Raw genomic sequence first — 22,597 nt, forward strand, 5'->3', positions numbered from 1 at the left:
TGTGTGTCACTCTATCCCATGTGTGCCACCCGTGCCATGTGTGCCACCCGTGCCATGTGAGTGCCACCCGTGCCATGTGTGCCACCCTATCCCGTGTGTGCCACCCGTGCCATGTGTGCCACCCTATCCCGTGTGTGCCCCCCGGTGTCACGCGTGTCCCCCGGTCCCGGTGCCACCGGCAGGGACAGGGACACGCCCGGGCCGGGCTGAGGGACAGAACCATGGACAGGGACAGGGACGGGGCCGGGACAGGGACACGGACGGGGACAGGGGACAGCACCATGGACAGGGACAGGGACAGCCCAGGGACAGGGATGGGGACAGGGACAGGGACAGCCCAGGGACAGGGACAGGGACAGGGGACAGGCCGAGGCAGGCTCCGATGCTCCAAGACTTTATTGTCCCCCGGCCCCAGCGAGCCCGGGGTGTCCCCGTGGGGTCCCCGTGGGGTCCCTGCAGGGCTGGGGGTCCCCTGGAGGGGGCGGGGGTCCCCCCCTCCCCACTCGGGGGACAGGGGGACACGGCCCTGCCAGCTCCTCAGTGCCAGGGAGGGTCTGGGGGGTCCCCGCGGGGTTTGGGGGGGTCCCTGCACCATTCTGGGGGGTCCCCGCGGGGTTTGGGGGGTCCCCGCACCATTTTGGGGGGGTTTGGGGGGGTCCCTGCATCCCCCCCCCCTCTCGGCCCCCGCACCCTCGTGGTGCCCCGGGGGGGTTCGGGGGTCTCTCTCCCCCATTTCCGGGGGCTCTGGGGATCCCCCTCCCCTGGGGTGCCCCGGGGGGGTCTGGGGGCTCCCCGCACCCCCAGTTCCGGGGGGTTCCCGAGGTGCCCCCCCGTGCTCGGGGGGTTCGGGGGTGTCCCCGTGCCGGGGTCCCCGTGCAGCATCAACAGCGGCGGTGCCGGGGGGCCGGGGGGGTCCCCGCGGGCTCCGGGCGGGGGGCGGCGGCGCGGGGGGACCCCTCCTCAGGGCAGCCCCCTCTGGGCACTGCGGGGACAGGGGGGGGTCACAGGGGGGGTCAAAGGGGGGACCCCCGAGCCCCCCAGTCCCGGGGCCCAGCCGGTACTTACGGGGCAGAACCGTGAAGCTGCGGGGGAGGGGAAGAGGAGGGGGGGTCAGGGGGGGCACAGGAACCCCCCACACCCCAATGCCCCCTCCCCAAAACCGGGGAAAGGGGGGGACCCCAGACCCAACATCAGGGAAATGGGGGAGCCCCCAGACCCAGCACCGGGGAGATGGGGGAGCCCCCAGACCCAACATCAGGGAAACGGGGGGAGCCCCCAGACCCAGCAGTGGGGAAATGGGGGGGCCTCCGAGGGGAATCTGAATTTTTGCCTCCTTCAGCCCCCCAAAACCTCCTGCAACCCCCCCTAGCCCCCCAAAACGTTCCCAGCCCCTCAAAACCTCCTCCAAACCCCCCAGCCCCCAAAACCTCCCAGCCCCCCAAAACCTGCAACCCCTCAGCCCCCTAAACCTCCTCCAAATCCCCCAGACCCCAAAACTTCCTCCAAACCTCCTCAGCTCCCGAAAACCTCCAGAACCCCCCAGCCCCCCAAAACCTCCCCAGCTCCCCCAGCCCCCCCAAATCTCCTCCAACCACTCTCAGCCACACAAAATCTCCCCTAAACCCCCAGTTCTCCCAAGCCCCCCCCAGCCCCCCAAACCCCTCCAGGCCCCCCAAACCCCCCTAGCTCTCCCAACCCCCCCAGGCCCCCCCAAACCCCCCCAGACCCCCCAAACCCCCCCAGCCCCCTCAAACCCCCCAACCCCCCCAGCCCCCCCAAACCCCCCCAGGCCCCCAAATCCCCCCCCAGGCCCCCCCAACCCCCCCCAGACCCCCAAACCCCCCCAGCCCCCAAACCCCCCAAACCCCCCAAACCCCCCAGGCCCCCCCAAAACCCCCAGGCCCCCCAAATCCCCCCCAGCTCCCCAAAGCCCTCCAAAGCCCCCCAGACCCCCCAAACCCCCCCAGCCCCCCAAACCCTCCCAGCCCCCAAACTCCCCCAGCTCTCTCAAGCCCCCCCAGGCCCCCCCATCCCCCCCAAATCCCCCTCCCCACTCACGAGTGCAGCCCGTGCACCCCCCCCTCGACCTGCGCCGCCACCGTCCTGCGCTCGAACTTGAGCTCCCCCGCGAACATCATGGACCTGGGGGGGGCACGGGGGGGTCGTGGGGGCGCTGGGACCCCCCCCAGACCCCGGCCCACCCCACCCCGATCCCGATCCCGCACTGACCGCAGCGCCGAGAGGCTGCGGGCGCCCAGGTCCTGGCAGCCGTGCTGCAGCCCGGCCAGCAGGTACGGCACGAACTTGTGGATGGAGCCCTTGTCCTGCACCGAGCCCGACACGCCCTGCGCCACCTTCACCGCGTCCCCCTCGCTGCGGGCGGGCACACAGGGGCTGGGGGGGCGGCTGGGGGGCGGCACGGCCCCGGCCCGGCCCCCCCCGGGTACCTGAAGTAGCGTTTTTGGCTGCCAGGACCCTGCTCCATGGCGTCCAGCGAGCCCATGCCCCGGTACTGCTTCAGCCGCACGCCCTCCGAGAAAAAGAACTCGCCCGGCGCCTCCGTGGTGGCCGCCAGCAGCGACCCCATCATCACTGCGGGGACAGCCCGTCAGGGACCCCCGGGATGGGCTGGGGGACCCCCGGGATGGGCTGGGGGCTGTGGGATCAGCTCCAGGATGGGCTGGGGGCTGTGGGATCCCCCAGGATGGGCTGGGGGCTGTGGGACCCTCCCAGGATGGGCTGGGGGCTGTGGGACCCCCCTCCAGGATGGGCTGTGAGACCCCCGGGATGGGCTGGGGGCACCCCCGGGATGGGCTGTGGGACCCCCCAGGATGGGCTGGGGGCTGTGGGACCCCCCCCAGGATGGGCTGGGGGCACCCCCGGGATGGGCTGGGGGCTGTGGGACCAGCTCCAGGATGGGCTGGGGGCTGTGGGACCCTCAGGATGGGCTGGGGGACCCCCCAGAATGGGCTGGGGGCTCTGAGACCCCCAGAATGGGCTGGGGGCTGTAGGACCCCCCAGGATGGGCTGGGGCTGTGGGATCCCTCCCAGGATGGGCTGGGGGCTGTGGGACCACCAGGATGGGCTGGGGGCTGTGGGATCAGCTCCAGGATGGGCTGGGGGCTGTGGGACCCCCGGGATGGGCTGGGGGCTGTGGGACCCCCCAGGATGGGCTGGGGGCTGTGGGACCCCCAGGATGGGCTGGGGGCTGTGGGACCCCCAGGATGGGCTGGGGGCTGTGGGATCAGCTCCAGGATGGGCTGGGGGCACCCCCGGGATGGGCTGGGGGCTGTGGGACCCCCGGGATGGGCTGGGGGCTGTGGGACCCCCGGGATGGGCTGAGGGCTGTGGGACCCCCAGGATGGGCTGGGGGCACCCCCAGGATGGGCTGGGGGCTGTGGGACGCCCCCAGGATGGGCTGGGGGCTGTGGGACCCCCCTCCAGGATGGGCTGTGGGACCCCCGGGATGGGCTGTGGGACCCCGAGGATGGGCTGGGGGCTGTGGGACCCCCAGGATGGGCTGTGGGTCTGGGGTCCCCTGGGGGGCTCCAGGACGGGCTGGGGGCTGTGAGCCCCCCCGGGTGTCCCCTGAGCCCCTCCCCAGCCCCCCCCGGGTGTCCCCCGAGCCCCCCCCCCGAGCCCCCTCCCCAGCCCCCCCCGGGTGTCCCCCTCGCCCCCCCCAGCCCCCCGCCCCTCACCGGTGGAGGCCCCCAGCGCCAGCGCCTTCACGGCGTGCCCGGGGCTGCGGATGCCGCCGTCAGCGATCACCGGCACCCCGAAACGCCGCGCGTACTCGGCCACGCGGTACACGGCCGTGGCCTGGGCTCGGCCACACGCCAGCACTAAAGGGGACAAGGGACAGGGACACTGTGAGGGACACTGTGAGGGACACGGCCGTGGCCTGGGCTCGGCCACACGCCAGCACTAAAGGGGACAAGGGACAGGGACACTGTGAGGGACACTGTGAGGGACACGGCCGTGGCCTGGGCTCGGCCACACGCCAGCACTGCGGGGACAGCGACAGGGACAGGGACACTGTGAGGGACACGGCCGTGGCCTGGGCTCGGCCACACGCCAGCACTAAAGGGGACAGCGACAGGGACAGCGACAGGGACACTGTGAGGGACACGGCTGTGACCTGGGCACAGCCACGGGCCAGCACTGCGGGGACAGCAACAGGGACAGGGACATTGTGAGGGACACGGCCGTGGCCTGGACACTGCAGGGGACAGGGACAGGGACATGTCAGGGACACTGAGAGGGACAGGGACACTGTGAGGGACACTGTGAGGGACACGGCCACAGGCCAGCACTGCAGGGGACAGGGACGTGTCAGGGACAGGGACAGGGACATGTCAGGGACAGGGACACTGTGAGGGAGAGGGACACTGTGAGGGACACGGCTGTGGCCTGGGCACGGCCACACGCCAGCACTAAAGGGGACAGGGGCAGGGACGTGTCAGGGACAGGGACATTGTCAGAGACACTATGAGGGACACGGCTGCAGCCTGGGGATGGCCACAGGCCAGCACTGCGGGGGACAGTGACAGGGACGGGTCAGGGACAGGGACGTGTCAGGGGCAGGGACAGGGGCAGGGACGTGTCAGGGACACATCAGGGACAGGGACACTGTGAGGGACACTGCAAAGGACACGGCTGTGACCTGGGCATGGCCACATGCCAGCACTGCGGGGACGGGTCAGGGACGGGGACATGTCAGGGACAGGGACACTGCAAAGGACACGGCTGTGGCCTGGGCACGGCCACAGGCCAGCACTGCCACAGGGACGAGGACACCACTGCAGGTACAGGGACACGGCGATGGGGACAGGGACACGGCCATGGGGACAGGGACACTGCCACAGGGACAGGGACACGGCCATGGGGACAGGGACACGGCCATGGCCAGGGCCAGCACTGCCACAGGGACACGGCCATGGGGACAGGGACACTGCCACAGGGACAGGGACACGGCCATGGGGACAGGGACACGGCCATGGCCAGGGTCAGCACTGCCACAGGGACACTGCCATGGGGACGGGGACACGGCCATGGGGACGGGGACACGGCCATGGGGACAGGAACACGGCCATGGGGACGGGGACACGGCCATGGGGACGGGGACACGGCCACGGGGACAGGGACACTGCCACAGGGACAGGGACACCGCAGGGGGCCGGGGGTGCCACCCACCCTCCTGGGTGATGCAGATGGAGCCGCTGCCCATCCCCACCCGCAGCGCGTCCACCCCGGCGTCGATCAGGTTCTTGGCCTGGGCCGCCGTCACCACTGCGGGGACACCCGAAATGGCACCGAGCACTGCAGGGACACCCCAAAAACGGCCCCAAAAACGGCACCCGGCTCTGCCCAGGGCACCCCAAAAACAGCGCCCCAAAACCGGCATCCAACACGGCCCAGAGCACCCCAAAAACGGCACCCACCACTGCAGGGACACCCGAAATGGCACCGAGCACTGCAGGGACACCCCGAAAACGGCACCCCAACACTGCCCGGGGCACCCCAAATCCCACCTCACCACTGCAGGGACACCCCGAAATGGCACCGAGCACTGCCCAGGGTACCCCGAAAACTGCCCCAGAAACGGCACCCAGCACTGCAGGGACACCCGAAACGGCACCGAGCTCTGCCCAGGGCACCCTGAATCCCACCTCAGCACTGTGGGGGTGCACCCCAAACACGGCACCCCAAAACAGCAGCGCAAAGTGGCACCCCAAATCCATCCCCACCTCCCCCAAATCCGGCCCCACCTCCCCCAAATCCTGCACCACTCTGACGGGGGGCACCTCAAAAACAGCCCCCAAAAGCGGCACCCCAAATCCCACCTCACCACTGCAGGGGACACCCCAAAAAGGCACCCCAACACTGCCCAGGGCACCCCAAATCCCACCTCGCCACTGCAGGGACACCCCAAATGCCGCCTCCCATTCCCCCCACCCATCCCTGCCCCCAGAGCTGCAGCCCCGGCAGTTCCCGTGTCCCCCCCGTGTCCCCCCCGTGTCCCCCCCGGGCCCCCCCGTGTCCCCCCGTGTCCCCCCATTTGGGGTCTCACCGTTGCCCCCCACCACCTGCAGCTCGGGGTACTTGGCCTTGATGTAGCGGATCATGCTGAGCTGGTACTGCGAGTTCCCCTGCGACGAGTCCTGGGCGGGTTTGGGGTGCGGGGGGGTTTGGGGTGCGGGGGGGTTTGGGGTGCGGGGGGGGCAGAGGGTGGGGGTTCAGTGAGCAGGGTGTACCCCCCAGACCCCTCATTTTTAGGGGCACCCCCCACCCAGCACAAGCAGCTCCATCCCCAGATCCCCTCCCCTCCCTTTTGGGGTCCCACAGCTTTTGGGGTGCCCCCACCCCTCTGTTTTTAGGGTCCTCCCCTGCGCCCACCCACCCGCCCCAGCGGCTCCACCCCCATCCCTCCCCGGGTTTTGGGGTCTCCCATTTTTGGGGATCCCTGTTTCAGGGATTTCACCCCCATCCCTCCCCGGTTTTGGGGTCTCCCGTTTTTGGGGATCCCTGTTTCTGGGGTTTCACCCCCATCCCTCCCCTCCCTTCTATCCCTCCCCGGGTTTTGGGGTCTCCCGTTTTTGGGGATCCCCGTTTCTGGGGTTCCCCATTTTCGGGGTCCCCCACAGCAGCACCCTGAGGGCAGATCCATCCCCGCCCCACTCCTCCACCCTCATCCCCCCGTTTTTGGGGTGCTCCCCCTCCCCATTTCCCTATCACCCCTTTTCCATCCCCTCCAGCCCCGCGGGTGTTCCCAGCCCGCGGTTCGGGGTGCGCTGGTTTTGGGGCGCTGGGGTTCGGGTGCCCGGTTTGGGGTGTCCCGGTTCGGGGTGTCCCGGTTTGGGGTGTCCCGGTTCGGGGGTGCTGGGGGGTTTGGGGTGTCCCGGTTCGGGGTGCCCGGTTCGGGATATCCCGGTTCGGGGGTGTCCCGGTTTTGGGGCGCTAGGGTTCGGGGTGCCCGGTTCGGGGGTGTCCTGGTTCGGGGGTGCTGGGGGGTTTGGGGTGTCCCGGTTCGGGGTGCCGCGGTTTGGAGGTGCTGGGGTTCGGGGATGTCCCGGTTCGAGGTGCCCAGTTCAGGGTTCCCGGTTCGAGTGCCCGGTTCACGTGCCCGGTTTGGGGTGTCCCGGTTCGGGGATGTCCCGGTTCGGGGTGCCCGGTTTGGGGGTGCCCGGTTCGCGTGCCCGGTTCGGGTTCCCGGTTCAGAGGTGCCCGGTTCGGGGTTCCCGGTTCGGGGGTGCCCGGTTCGGGAGTGTCTCGGTTCGGGTGCCCGGTTCGGGGGTGCTGCGGTTCGGGGGTGCCCTATTTGGGTTCCCGGTTCGGGGGTGTCCCAGTTCAGAGGTGCCCGGTTCGCGTGCCCGGTTTGGGGGTGCCCGGTTCGGGGGTGCCCGGTTCGGGGGTGCCCGGTTCAGGGATGTCCCGGTTCGGGGGTGTCCCGGTTCGGGTTCCCGGTTCGGGTGCCCGGTCCGGGGTGCCGCGGTTCGGGGGTGCCCGGTTCGGGTTCCCGGTTCGGGTGCCCGGTTCGGGGTGCCCTATTCGGGGTGTCCCGGTTCGGGGGTGTCCCAGTTCGGGGGTGTCGCGGTTCGGGGTGTCCCGGTTCGGGAGTGTCCCGGTTCGGGGGTGTCCCGGTTTGGGGGTGCTCGGTTCAGGGTGCCCGGTTCGGGTGCCCAGTTCGGGGATGTCCCGATTTGGGGGTGCCCGGTTCGGGATATCCCGGTTCGGGGGTTCCCGGTTCGCGTGCCCGGTCCGGGCGCTCACCAGCACCACCAGGTCGGTGCCGGCCTGCACCAGCAGGTCCAGCCGGTACTTGTCATCCTCGCGGGTGCCGATGGCGGCCCCGACCCGCAGCTGCTTCCGCCCGTCCTTGGAGGCCGCCGGGTGCTCCCGGTTCTTCTTCAGGTCCGTGCGCGCCATCAGCGCCACCAGCTCGTCACGGCTGTTGACGATGGGCAGCTTCCCTGGGGGACAGCCGGGGACAGGCGGGGACAGCTCGGCCGGCAGCCCCGGGACGCGGGGACAGCGCGGGGACAGCGCGGGGTTTGGGGACAGGGACGCGGGAGCGATGCCAAGCGCAGGTGATGGTGGCCACCAGCTCGGCACTGCTGGGGACACAGAGGGACCGCGGGGTCACTGCAAGGACACGGAGGGGACCCCAGGGATGGGGACACAGGGACAGGAACGGGGGACACGGGGCTGATCTCAGGGACAGGGAGGGGACCCCAGGGATGGGGGACACGGGGCTGACCTCAGGGACACGGAGGGGACCCCAGGGATGGGGGACACGGGGCTGATCTCAGGGACACGGAGGGGACCCCAGGGATGGGGGACACGGGGCTGGCCTCAGGGACACGGAGGGGACCCCAGGGATGGCGCGGTGACAGCCAGCAGCTCACCAGTGCTGGTCACCGAGAGCAGCCCTGGGGACACGGCGGGGACAACGGCACCGGGGGAGGGGGGCGTGGGGGGACAGGGACAGGGGACATCCCCCATGGGGTGCCCAGGGTGACACAGAGGTGTCCCGAGTGGAGGTGACCCCTGGGGGGTGACAGGGGACTCGGGGGGTGACAGGGGACTCGGGGGGTGACAGGAGCCCCCCCGCACCTTTCTTGCTGCGCTGCAGGATCTCGTTGGCCTCCTTGAGGGTGACACCGGCCGGGGCCACCACCAGGTCCCTGCGCTTGGTCATCACCTGGGGACACAGGGACACGCGTGCCACTGGCGTTGGCACAGGTGCTGGCACCAGCACTGTCCGGCACTGCCACTGGCACTGTCACCAGCGCTGGCACTGTCACCTCCACTGCCACCAGCGCTGTCACCATCACTTCTGTCACTGTCACACGCACTGGCGCTGTCACAGGCACCAGCACAGGCACTGTCACCTGCACTGTGTGTCACTGTCACCTTCACTGTCACCCGCACCGGGGGCTCGGGGCCACCGTGAGCAGCCCCTGCCACAGATCTCTGCATCCTCCGAGCTCCCGTCCACCCCTGCCCCACACCCCACTGACCCCATCCCATCCCACTGACCCCATCCCTGTATCCCATCCCACTGACCCCATCCCACTGACCCCACTGACCCCACTGACCCCAGTGACCCCATCCCATCCCACCGACCCCATCCCTGTATCCCATCCCACTGACCCCATCCCACTGACCCCAGTGACCCCATCCCATCCCACTGACCCCATCCCATCCCACTGACCCCATCCCATCCCATCCCACTGACCCCATCCCACTGACCCCATCCCATCCCATCCCATCCCATCCCATCCCATCCCATCCCTGTATCACATCCCACTGACCCCACCGACCCCATCCCATCCCACTGACCCCATCCCACTGACCCCATCCCATCCCACTGACCCCATCCCATCCCACCCCATCCCATCCCATCCCACTGACCCCATCCCATCCCATCCCATTGACCCCAGTGACCCCATCCCATCCCATCCCATCCCACTGACCCCATCCCATCCCATCCCACTGACCCCATCCCATCCCACCCCATCCCATCCCATCCCACTGACCCCATCCCATCCCACCGACCCCATCCCTGTATCCCATCCCACTGACCCCATCCCATCCCATCCCACCGACCCCATCCCACTGACCCCATCCCATCCCACTGACCCCATCCCACTGACCCCATCCCACTGACCCCATCCCATCCCAATCCCTGTATCCCATCCCATCCCACTGACCCCAGTGACCCCATGCCATCCCATCCCACTGACCCCATCCCATCCCACTGACCCCATCCCACTGACCCCATCCCACTGACCCCATCCCATCCCATCGACCCCATCCCTATATCCCATCCCACCCCACTGACCCCATCCCATTATCCCATCCCTTTATCCCATCCCTTTATCCCACCCCCGTCCCCACCTCCGCCAGGGGGGTGGCCCTGTCACTCTCCCGCAGGAAGTCGATGTCCCGGGAGGTGACGATGCCCTCGAGCCGCCCCCCGAGGCGCCCCGAGTTGGTGACAGGGACCCCCGAGAAGCCGAGCCGGGCCTTGGCGTCCCACACGTCCCCCACGGTGTGCGCCGGGCTCATCACCAGCGGCTCCGTGATGAATCCCTGCTCGAAGCGCTGGGGACACGGGGACAGCGTCACTGGGGCACGGGGACAGCGTCACTGGGGGCACGGGGACACGGGGACACGGGGACAGCGTCACTGGGGGCACGGGGACACGGGGACACGGGGACAGCGTCACTGGGGGGTATGGGGACACGGGGACACAATGGGACAGCGTCACTGGGGGCTCGGGGACAGCGTCACTGGGGCACGGGGACAGTGTCACTGGGGCACGGGGACACGGGGACAGCGTCACTGGGGCATGGGGACACGGGGACAGCGTCACTGGGGCACGGGGACACGGGGACAGCGTCACTGGGGCATGGGGACAGCGTCACTGGGACACGGGGACAGCGTCACTGGGGGACACGGGGACAGCGTCACTGGGGGACACGGGGACACGGGGACAGCGTCACTGGGGCACGGGGACACGGGGACAGCGTCACTGGGGACACGGGGACAGCGTCACTGGGGGGCACGGGGACACGGGGACAGCGTCACTGGGGGGTATGGGGACACGGGGACAGCGTCACTGGGGCATGGGGACACGGGGACAGCGTCACTGGGGCACGGGGACACGGGGACAGCGTCACTGGGGCATGGGGACAGCGTCACTGGGACACGGGGACAGCGTCACTGGGGGACACGGGGACAGCGTCACTGGGGGACACGGGGACACGGGGACACAATGGGACAGTGTCACTGGGGGCATGGGGACATGGGGACAGTGTCACTGGGGGCATGGGGACACGGGGGACATGGGGACAGCGTCACTGGGGGACACGGGGACACGGGGACACAATGGGACAGTGTCACTGGGGCACGGGGACATGGGGACATGGGGACAGTGTCACTGGGGGCACGGGGACACGGGGACAGCGTCACTGGGGCACGGGGACAGTGTCACTGGGGGCTCGGGGACATGGGGACACAATGGGACAGCGTCACTGGGGGCATGGGGACACGGGGACAGCGTCATTGGGACACGGGGACAGCGTCACTGGGGCACGGGGACACGGGGACAGCGTCACTGGGGGCATGGGGACACGGGGACAGTGCCACTGGGGCACGGGGACACGGGGACAGCGCCACTGGGGGCATGGGGACACGGGGACAGCGTCACTGGGGCACGGGGACAGCGTCACTGGGACACGGGGACACGGGGACAGTGTCACTGGGGGGCATGGGAACAGCGTCACTGGGGCACGGGGACACGGGGACACAATGGGACAGTGTCACTGGGGGCACGGGGACACGGGGACAGCGTCACTGGGGCACGGGGACAGTGTCATTGGGGGCATGGGGGACAGTGTCACTGGGGCACGGGGACACGGGGACAGTGTCACTGGGGGACACGGGGACACGGGGACAGCGTCACTGGGGCACGGGGACACGGGGACAGCGTCACTGGGGGACACGGGGACAGCGTCACTGGGGCACGGGGACACGGGGACAGTGTCACTGGGGGCACGGGGACACGGGGACAGTGCCACTGGGGCACGGGGACACGGGGACAGCGCCACTGGGGACATGGGGACATGGGGACACGGGGACAGCGTCACTGGGGGGTATGGGGACAGTGTCACTGGGGACACGGGGACAGTGTCACTGGGGGCACGGGGACATGGGGACAGTGTCACTGGGGACACAGGGGGCTCAGGGACACGGGGGGACACTGGCACAGGGACACCAGGGCCCTCCCAAGCGGGGCGCTGCCGGCCACCACCGCTGATGGTCACCACGGGCAGGGTCCCAGGTGACCCCGGCCCGGGGGGTCCCAGCACCGACCCCCCCCCGCTCACCTTGACCTTGCGCACCTCGCTGGCCTGGAACTCGGGGGTGCAGTTGTGGTGGATGATGCCGATGCCGCCGTTCAGCTGGGGGGGGGACAGGGGGCACGGGGGGCCGTGGGTTCCCGAGCTCCAGCGGGGTGAGGCCCCCAGCCCCAGCCATGTCCCCCCTTTGTCCTCGCCCCCCTCTGCCCGGCTCCCCCGGTGCCCCCCAAGTCTGACAGAGCCCCCCAGCCCAGACCCCCAAAACCCCCCCGGTGCTCCCTCAGTGCCCCCCGGGATGGCTGCACCCCACCTGTGGGGATGGCCATGTCCCCTCAGTGTCCCCCACTGTCCCCACTCACGGCCATGGCGATGGCCATGTCCCCCCAGTGTCCCCCCCAGTGTCCCCCCATTGTCCCCATGTCCCCACTCACGGCCATGGCGATGGCCATGTCCCCCCCATGTCCCCAGTGTCCCCACTCACAGCCATGGCGATGGCCATGTCCCCCCCGTGTCCCCCCCAGTGTCCCCCCTCCCCAGTGTCCCCACTCACAGCCATGGCGATGGCCATGTCCCCCCAGTGTCCCCACTCACGGCCATGGCGATGGTCATGTCCCCCCAGTGTCCCCCCTGTCCCCACTCACGGCCATGGCGATGGCCATGTCCCCCCAGTGTCCCCCCCAGTGTCCCCCCCAGTGTCCCCACTCACGGCCATGGCGATGGCCATGTCCCCCCAGTGTCCCCCCCAGTGTCCCCCCCAGTGTCCCCACTCACGGCCATGGCGATGGCCATGTCCCCTCAGTGTCCCCCCAGTGTCCCCCCCAGTGTCCCCATGTCCCCACTCACGGCCATGGCGATGGCCATGTCCCCCCCCATGTCCCCATGTCCCCACTCACGGCCATGGCGATGGCCATGTCCCCCCAGTGTCCCCATGTCCCCACTCACGGCCATGGCGATGGCCATGTCCCCCTCGGTCACCGTGTCCATCGGGGATGACACCAGCGGTGTTTTCAGGGTGATGGTTCGGGTCAGCGCTGACGTCAGGTCCTGGGGGAGGGGAGCACCCCACAAACCCTGACCCCCTGAGAACTGGGGGGGCGTCCATCCCCAGCTGAGCCCCCCTGCCCCCCAAAATCACAGCGACCCTGCACCCCCAACCCCCCCCCACCCCAGAACCTGCAGGGACCCCACGGGCATCCCCCAGCCCCAGAATAACAGGGGGGGGGGCGGGAGGGGGATGGGGTCACCCCGGGGAGGGGGCACGGGGGGGCACTGAGGGGGTCCCGAGCCGGGGGAGCCACCCCAGTGGGGAGAGCACAGGGGGGTCCCGGGGGGCACAGGGGGGCACAGGGGGGTTCTGGGGGGGTCCCAGGGGGTCCTGGGGGGCTCAGGAGGGGTCCCAGGGGGCACAGGGGGATCCTGAGGGGGTCCCAGGGGGATCCTGGGGGGCCCTGAGGGGCACAGGGGGGGTCCCAGGGGGTTCTGGGGGGCTCAGGGGGGGTCCCAGGGGGCACAGGGTTGTCCCAGGGGGGTCCCAGGGGTCACAGGGGGATCCTAGGGGGCACAGGGGGGTCCTGGGTGGCACAGGGCAGTCCTGGGGGGGTCCCGGGGGACACAGGGGGGTCCTGGGGGGGTTCTGGGGGGCACAGGGGGGTCCCAGGGGTCACAGGGTGGTCCTGGAGGGGTCCCAGGGGTGTCCCAGGGGGATCCTGGGGGACACAGGGGGGTCCTGGGGGGGTTCTGGGGGGCACAGGGGGGTCCCAGGGGTCACAGGGGGGTCCTGGGGGGGTCCCGGGGGTCACAGGGGTGTCCCAGGGGGGTCCTGGGTGGCACAGGGGTGTCCCGGGGGTCACAGGGGGGTCACAGGGGGGTCCTGGGTGGCACAGGGGGGTCCCAGGGGGATCCTGGGGGTCACAGGGGGTCCTGGGGGTGTCCCGGGGGTCACAGAGTGGTCCCGGGGGGGTCCCGGGGGTCACTCACCACCTCGTCGGCCGTGAAGTCGATGTAGCCGGGGAGGATGAGGAAGTCACTGCGGGGGGACAAAGGGCTGGGACCCCCCTGGCCCCCCCAAACCGACCCAGACCCACCGGGAGGGGGGGGATGGTGTCTCTGGAGGGTCCCCCCGGAGGGGGAGGCAGTGAGGGAGGGGGGATGTGCGAGCTGGGGGGGTCAGGGGGTTCCTGGAGGGGTTTTGTGGGTCAGGGGGCTCCTGGAGGGGTTGGCACTGGGGGGCAGGGGGGGTCTGTGGTTCTTGGGGGTCCTTGGGGGGTTCCTGGGGGGGTCTGGGGGTGTTGGGAGGGCCCTGGGGGTGCCGGGCTGTGCGTGGGGGCACCGCGGGGGTCGGGGGCTTTGGGGGGGCTTTGGGGGGACCCGCACTTGTAGGTGAGGCCGTCGGCGCAGGCGAAGAGCTGCTGGGCCGTCAGTCCGTCCTCGGGCACGTAACCGGCCCCGCTGATCAGCTGCTGCGCCATGCTGCGGGGAGGCTGGCTCCGGGACCGGGACCGGGACCCCCGGGAACCCCGCACACCGGGACCGGCACCGGCACCGGGACCCGCACCGGGACCCCCCCAGACACACCGGGATCGGCACCGGGAACCCCGCACACCGGGACCGGCACCGGGACCGGGACCGGGACCCCCCCAGACACACCGGGAACCGGCACCGGGACCCCCGCACACCGGGACCGGCACCGGCACCGGCACCGGGACCCCCCCAGACACACCGGGATCGGCACCGGGACCCCCCCAGATACACCGGGATCGGCACCGGGACCGGCACCGGGACCCGCACCGGGACCCCCCCAGACACACCGGGACCCGCACCGGGACCCCTGGAGCACCCCCGGGACCCCCGCACACCGGGACCGGCACCGGGACCCGCACACCGGGATCCCTCCCGCACACCAGGACCGGCACCGGGACCCCCGGACACACCGAGACCCCCGAAGCACCCCCGGGAATCCCGCACACCGGGACCTCCCGCACACCGGGACCCCCTAAGAGCACCCCCGGGACCGCCAGGGCCACGCTGGGGGGGGGGGGTTGGCACCGGGAATCCCCCGGAACAGCCCCGGGAGCTCCCCAGGACCCCCACCCGCACCGGCAACCTGCCAGGACAGGGACCCGCCCCCTCCCCAGGGCTGGGACCCCCGCCCGCACCCGCACCGGGGCTGGCCGGGCCGGGCCGAGGGGGAGTCCCGGTCCCGGAGGGTCCAGGAGGTTCCCGGGGGTGTCCCCGTGGGGCTGTCCCGGTCCCGGGGGGTCCCCAGGAGGTTCCCGGGGCTGTCCCGGTCCCAGGGAGGTTCCAGTGGTCCCCGTGGGGCTGTCCCGGTCCCGGGGGGTCCAGGGAGGTTCCGGGGGGGTCCCCGTGGGGCTGTCCCGGTTCCGGGGGTGTCCAGGTGTCCCCGTGGGGCTGTCCCGGTCCCGGGGGTGTCCCCGTGGGGCTGTCCCGGTCCCGGGGGTCCCAGGGAGGTTCCGGGGGGTCCCCGTGGGGCTGTCCCGGTCCCGGGGGTCCCAGGGAGGTTCCGGGGGGTCCCCGTGGGGCTGTCCCGGTCCCGGGGGTGTCCCCGTGGGGCTGTCCCGGTCCCGGGGGTGTCCCCGTGAGGCTGTCCCGGTTGTGGGGGTGTCCGGGGGTCTCCCCGTGGGGCTGTCCCGGTCCCGGGGGTGTCCCCGTGGGGCTGTCCCGGTCCCGGGGTGTCCCCGTGGGGCTGTCCCGGTCCCGGGGGTGTCCCCGTGGGGCTGTCCCGGTCCCGGGGTGTCCCCGTGGGGCTGTCCCGGTCCCGGGGGTCCCGCTCGTTGCGCTCCCGCAGCGGTCCCGGCGCAGGGCGTGGCCGTGGGTGTGGTAATGGGCGTGGCCTCCCCAGGGGGCGTGGCCAGGGCCGGGACTGGCCGCCGCAGCCCCCCCCCCCCCGCTCCCAGCCTGCCCAGCGCCTCCCAGTGCCCCCAGCGCCTCCCAGTGCTCCCAGTAACCCCCGCCAGGGACCCCCCCCATCTCCCAGTAACCCCCGCCAGGGACCCCCCCATCCCCCAGCGCTCCCAGTAACCCCCGCCAGGGACCCCCCCCATCCCCCAGCGCTCCCAGTAACCTCCGCCAGGGACCCCCCCATCTCCCAGTAACCTCCGCCAGGGACCCCCCCATCCCCCAGCGCTCCCAGTAACCTCCGCCAGGGACCCCCCCCCCATCCCCCAGCGCTCCCAGTAACCCCGCGCGCCCCCACCAGAGCCCCTCCCAGCGCTCCCAGTAGCCCCTCCCGCATCCCCCGGTAACCCCCAGTACCCCCCCATTGCTGCCCCGCACTCCCCAGTAACAGCCGGGGACCGGCCCCCAGTATCCCCCAGTACCCCAAACTGTTATCCCTCCAGCTCCCAGTATCCCCCAGTACCCCCCCAGTGCCGCCCCTCCACCTCCCAGTAACGCCCCAGCGTCCCCGCGCCGCTGCTCCCTCCCGCCCCAGTAACGCCCCAGTCCCTCCCAGTCCCCCCAGCACAGCCCTTCCCTCCCCCGGTGCCGCTGCCCCGGCCCCAGCACTGCCCCAGCACTGTCCCAGTCCCTCCCAGTGTGTCCCAGTCCCTCCCAGTACCCCCAGTAGCCCCCCCCGTACCTGGGCTCCCCCTCGCCCATGGCGCTGAGCGCCGCCGGGGGCGGGGCCTCGGGACCACGCCCCTGCCCCGCCCCTGCCCCGCCCCTGCCCCGCCCCTGCCGGCCCCGCCCCCCGGCGGAGATTTGGGGACACCCCCGAGCGCTGGGACGGGGGCTCCCCGGTTTGGGGGGGGGGGTGCGCCCCCCTTTAGGGCCCCCCGCTTTTCTGGGTGCCATCCTTTATTTCGGGGGGCGTTCCCCCGGTTTGGGTGCACCCCCCGCATTTGGGGCCCCCCCTTTTTGGGGTGAGCCCCTCTTTGGGGCCCCCCGCTTTTCTGGGTGCTACCATTTCGGGGGGCGTTCCTCCGGTTTGGGTGCACCCCCCGCATTTGGGGGCCCCCCCTTTTTGGGGCGCGCCCCCCTGCTTTGAGCGCGCCCCGTTTTGGGTGCGCTCCCTCCGTTTTAAATCTATTTATTGTTATTGTTATTTCCGTCCTGGGTGCCCCCGCCCCTCGGGACCCCCTGCCCCGGGGGACTCCGGGGACAGCCCGCGCCCCGCGGGGCTCGTTAGCGCCGCACGGCAGAGCGGCGCACCTGAGAGTACCTGAGAGCACCTGAGAGTACCTGAGAGTACCTGAGAGCACCTGAGAGTACCTGTGCTCACCTGTGTGAGCTCCTGAGAGCACCTGAGATCAGCTGTGCTCACCTGTGAATGCCCTGTGCACACCTGTGTGAGCACCTGAGAGTACCTGAGAGTACCTGAGAATGCCCTGTGCTCACCTGTGTGAGCACCTGAGAGTACCTGTGCACACCTGTGAATGCCCTGTGCTCACCTGTGTGAGCACCTGAGAGTACCTGAGAGCACCTGAGAGTACCTGAGAGCACCTGAGAGTGCCCTGTGCACACCTGTGTGAGCACCTGAGAGTACCTGTACACACCTGTGAATGCCCTGTGCACACCTGTGTGAGCACCTGAGATCAGCTGTGCACACCTGTGAATGCCCTGCGCACGCCTGTGCACACCTGAGATCGCCTGTGCTCACCTGTGCGAGTACCTGAGAGCGAGAGCACCCGAGATTACCTGTGCTCGCCTGTGCACACCTGTGCTCACACCCCAGATCGCCTGTGCACACCTGTGCTCACCTGTGCTCACCTGTGCGCACCTGTGCTCACCTGAGGTGCCCCGTGCCCCCCCCCCCCCCCCCTCTCGGGGTGCCCCCCATATCAGTACCCCCGTACCGGGCTCTGTGTCCCGGCACAGCGCCCCCCGCAGGCGGGGCCGGGCAGGTGCGCGCCCCCAGCCCCGCCCGCCCGTCCAAGGTGACCCCTCCGTGTCCCCAGGTGACACCGAGCACGGGGGGGGGGGCAAACAGAGCCCCCCCCCGCGGCACCGCCACGGCGCAGACCCCCCCACGGACCCCCTGTCACGGACCTGGCCCCGGTTCTGACCCCCGGGACCCCCCGGTACTGCACTGACCCCCCGGTTCTGACCCCCCCATCCCGGCACTGACCCCCCCGGGACTGACCCCCCGGCACTGACCCCATCCCGGCACTGACCCCCCGGGACTGACCCCCCGGCACTGACCCCCCCGGCACTGACCCCCCCATCCCGGCACTGACCCCCCGGCACTGACCCCCCCGGCACTGACCCCATCCCGGCACTGACCCCCCCGGCACTGACCCCCCCGGCACTGACCCCCCCGGTACTGCACTGACCCCCCCGGCACTGACCCCCCCGGCACTGACCCCATCCCGGCACTGACCCCCCCGGCACTGACCCCCCCGGCACTGACCCCCCCGGTACTGCACTGACCCCCCCGGCACTGACCCCCCCGGGACTGACCCCATCACGGCACTGACCCCATCCCGGCACTGACCCCCCCATCCCGGCACTGACCCCATCCCGGCACTGACCCCATCCCGGCACTGACCCCATCCCGGCACTGACCCCCCCGGCACTGACCCCATCACTGCACTGACCCCATCCCGGCACTGACCCCATCACGGCACTGACCCCATCCCGGCACTGACCCCATCACGGCACTGACCCCATCCCGGCACTGACCCCCCCGGCACTGACCCCATCCCGGCACTGACCCCATCACGGCACTGACCCCCCCGGCACTGACCCCCCGGCACTGACCCCATCACGGCACTGACCCCATCCCGGCACTGACCCCATCACTGCACTGACCCCCCGGCACTGACCCCATCACGGCACTGACCCCCCCGGCACTGACCCCATCCCGGCACTGACCCCATCCCGGCACTGACCCCCCCGGCACTGACCCCATCACGGCACTGACCCCATCACGGCACTGACCCCCCCGGCACTGACCCCATCCCGGCACTGACCCCATCCCGGCACTGACCCCATCCCGGCACTGACCCCCCCGGCACTGACCCCATCCCGGCACTGACCCCCCCGGCACTGACCCCATCACGGCACTGACCCCATCACGGCACTGACCCCCCGGGACTGACCCCCCCGGGACTGACCCCATCCCGGCACTGACCCCCCGGCACTGACCCCATCCCGGCACTGACCCCCCCGGCACTGACCCCATCACGGCACTGACCCCCCGGCACTGACCCCATCACTGCACTGACCCCATCACGGCACTGACCCCCCGTCACTGACCCCCCCGGCACTGACCCCCCGGCACTGACCCCCCGGCACTGACCCCATCCCGGCACTGACCCCATCACGGCACTGACCCCCCCCATCCCGGCACTGACCCCATCCCGGCACTGACCCCCCCGGCACTGACCCCCCCATCCCGGCACTGACCCCCCCATCACGGCACTGACCCCCCGGCACTGACCCCATCCCGGCACTGACCCCCCTGGCACTGACCCCATCCCGGCACTGACCCCATCACGGCACTGACCCCCCCGGCACTGACCCCCCCGGCACTGACCCCCCCGGCACTGACCCCATCACGGCACTGACCCCATCACGGCACTGACCCCCCGGGACTGACCCCCCCGGGACTGACCCCATCCCGGCACTGACCCCCCGGCACTGACCCCATCCCGGCACTGACCCCATCCCGGCACTGACCCCATCCCGGCACTGACCCCCCCGGCACTGACCCCATCCCGGCACTGACCCCCCCGGCACTGACCCCATCACGGCACTGACCCCATCACTGCACTGACCCCATCCCGGCACTGACCCCCCGGCACTGACCCCATCCCGGCACTGACCCCCCCGGCACTGACCCCATCACTGCACTGACCCCATCACGGCACTGACCCCCCCGGCACTGACCCCCCGGCACTGACCCCATCACTGCACTGACCCCATCCCGGCACTGACCCCCCGGCACTGACCCCATCACTGCACTGACCCCATCCCGGCACTGACCCCCCGGCACTGACCCCATCACTGCACTGACCCCATCCCGGCACTGACCCCCCCGGCACTGACCCCATCACGGCACTGACCCCATCCCGGCACTGACCCCATCCCGGCACTGACCCCCCCGGGACTGACCCCCCGGCACTGACCCCCCCGGCACTGACCCCATCACGGCACTGACCCCATCCCGGCACTGACCCCATCCCGGCACTGACCCCCCCGGCACTGACCCCATCCCGGCACTGACCCCCCGGCACTGACCCCATCACGGCACTGACCCCCCGGCACTGACCCCATCACGGCACTGACCCCATCCCGGCACTGACCCCATCCCGGCACTGACCCCCCGGCACTGACCCCATCACGGCACTGACCCCATCACGGCACTGACCCCCCGGCACTGACCCCCCGGCACTGACCCCATCACGGCACTGACCCCCCCGGCACTGACCCCATCCCGGCACTGACCCCCCCGGCACTGACCCCATCCCGGCACTGACCCCATCCCGGCACTGACCCCCCGGCACTGACCCCATCACGGCACTGACCCCATCACGGCACTGACCCCATCACGGCACTGACCCCCCGGCACTGACCCCATCACGGCACTGACCCCATCCCGGCACTGACCCCCCCGGCACTGACCCCATCCCGGCTCTGACCCCCCTGGCACTGACCCCCCCTGGCACTGCCCCCCCCGGCCCTGCCCCCCCCTCCCGGCACACCCAGAGCCCCCAGACCCCCCCGCGCCCCCCCCCCATTACCTGCCCGCCTCCCGTCCCGCGGGGGTCCCCTCGCCCTCGGGGGGGTCTGGGGGCGCTTCCATGGCGCGGGGGGGTCCGGAGGGGTCCCTGGGTGCCGGGGGGGTCCGGTGGGTGCCACTGCCGGCCGGACCCGGTGCCGTGGGGGGGTGGGGGGGGGGGGACGTGGGGGGCGGGGCCGCCTGCTTGGCTCCGCCCACCCCGGTCGCGACCCGGGGGAAACTGAGGCACGGGGCGGTGCGGGGGTCACCCCAGGCTGTCCTTTGGGGAGGTCACAGAGGGGGGACACCCCCGGGGGGGCTCCCCCACCCCCGTGCCCCCTCCGCCCTGCACCCCCCACCCCCCCTACAGAGGGGGGGTCGCAGCTCCGGCCCCTCCGAGCCGGGCGGGGGGACACGCGTGGGATGGCGACACGGGGGGCTCGGGGGGGCCTCGGGGGGGGCGCGGGGGGCTCCATAGCCCGTGTGCCCCCCCCCCCACCCCCCCAGGGCCATTTGCAGCCGCGGCAGCTGCCGGGGATTAGCGCGGCCGGGATTAAGGGGGGATTTGGGGGGGGGGCGAGGGGGACAGGAAGGTAATGGGGGGGCGGGGCTACTCTGCCCAGCGCTCCCAGTATAAACCAGTATAACCCAGCTGTCCGAGTGGGGACCAGTACTCCCAGTGTAACGCGTTGTGCACAGTTCTGCCAGAGCATCCCAGTGCTCCCAGTACATCCCAGTACACCTCAGAGCATCCCAGTACATCCCAGTACATCCCAGTACACCTCAGCGCATCCCAGTGCTCCCAGTACAGCCCAGTACACCTCAGCGCATCCCAGTGCTCCCAGCACATCCCAGTGCACCTCAGAGCATCCCAGTGCTCCCAGTACATCCCAGTACACCTCAGAGCATCCCAGTGCTCCCAGTACATCCCAGTACATCCCAGTACACCTCAGCGCATCCCAGTGCTCCCAGTACAGCCCAGTACACCTCAGCGCATCCCAGTGCTCCCAGCACATCCCAGTGCACCTCAGAGCATCCCAGTGCTCCCAGTACATCCCAGTACACCTCAGCGCATCCCAGTGCTCCCAGTACATCCCAGTACACCTCAGCGCATCCCAGCGCTCTCAGAGCACGCAGTCCTTCCAGCACGCACCAGTGCTCCCAGTACACACCAGTACAGGACGCTCCCAGTGCAGCCCAGAGCGTCCCAGCGCTCCCCAGGGACCCACAGTGTCCCCAGTATTCCCAGTACAGCCCAGCGCTCCCAGGGCCCCCGGTGAAACCAGCGCACCCCAGTGCGCCCCAGTGCTCCCAGTACATCCCAGTACACCTCAGCGCATCCCAGGGCTCTCAGAGCACGCAGTCCTTCCAGCACGCACCAGTGCTCCCAGTACACACCAGTTCTCCTCCCAGCACACCCCAGTGTGCCCCAGTGCTCCCAGTACACACCAGTTCTCCTCCCAGCGCACCCCAGTGTTCCCAGTACACACCAGTTCTCCTCCCAGTGTGCCTCAGTGTTCCCAGTACACACCAGTTCTCCTCCCAGTGCTCCCAGTACACACCAGTTCTCCTCGCAGTGCGCCCCAGTGTTCCCAGTACACACCAGTTCTCCTCCCAGCGCACCCCAGAACCGCCCTGTGCGCCCCAGCGCTCCCAGTATAACCCAGCACCCCGTGCTCCCAGTGCTCCCAGTGCTCCCAGTATAACCCAGCACAGCGTGCTCCCAGTGCTCCCAGTGCTCCCAGTATAACCCAGCACAGCGTGCTCCCAGTGCTCCCAGTGCTCCCAGTATAACCCAGCACCCCGCGCTCCCAGTGCTCCCAGTATAACCCAGCACCCCGTGCTCCCAGTGCTCCCAGCGCTCCCAGTCGGAGCTCCCCGTGCCGGTGCCACCGCCGGAGGTGACCCGCCGGTGCCGGTGACCCCGGGGATTAGCGACAAACTCCGGCTCAAGCCTCTTAGCGGGGCCGCCCACGGCCACGGGGTCACGCGTGGGGGAAGGGCACACCGGGGACCCCCACGGTGCCCAGGGGACCCCACAGAATCCCCA

At 70.7% G+C, this 22,597-nt stretch overlaps 1 protein-coding gene across 4 annotated transcripts; it reads right to left on the reverse strand.

The window, feature by feature from the left end:
* Positions 1-650: 650 nt before the first annotated feature.
* LOC116996000 (inosine-5'-monophosphate dehydrogenase 1a-like) lies at positions 651-16,524 on the reverse strand. Of its 4 annotated transcripts, XM_033059150.2 has the most exons (16): positions 16,465-16,524; positions 14,241-14,336; positions 13,845-13,893; positions 12,810-12,911; positions 11,895-11,969; positions 9,901-10,107; positions 8,614-8,701; positions 7,771-7,970; positions 6,071-6,161; positions 5,194-5,289; positions 3,699-3,842; positions 2,448-2,592; positions 2,230-2,373; positions 2,059-2,142; positions 1,066-1,082; positions 654-982 (listed from the first exon to the last, which is right to left on the reverse strand). In XM_033059150.2, exons 1-16 carry the CDS (start codon positions 16,482-16,484, stop codon positions 882-884), a joined length of 1,659 nt encoding a protein of 552 aa, XP_032915041.1. In that variant the 5' UTR covers positions 16,485-16,524; the 3' UTR covers positions 654-881. The 4 variants fall into 4 exon arrangements, with proteins under 4 accessions (XP_032915045.1, XP_032915043.1, XP_032915041.1 ...); XM_033059152.2 differs by lacking the exon at positions 2,230-2,373 and having other exon boundaries at positions 652-982; XM_033059151.1 differs by lacking the exons at positions 654-982; positions 1,066-1,082 and having other exon boundaries at positions 2,055-2,142.
* Between the last annotated feature and the right edge of the window lie 6,073 nt (positions 16,525-22,597).

This window comes from Catharus ustulatus, chromosome 4, assembly GCF_009819885.2.
Source record: "Catharus ustulatus isolate bCatUst1 chromosome 4, bCatUst1.pri.v2, whole genome shotgun sequence".
Classification (NCBI taxonomy): Eukaryota; Metazoa; Chordata; class Aves; order Passeriformes; family Turdidae; genus Catharus; species Catharus ustulatus.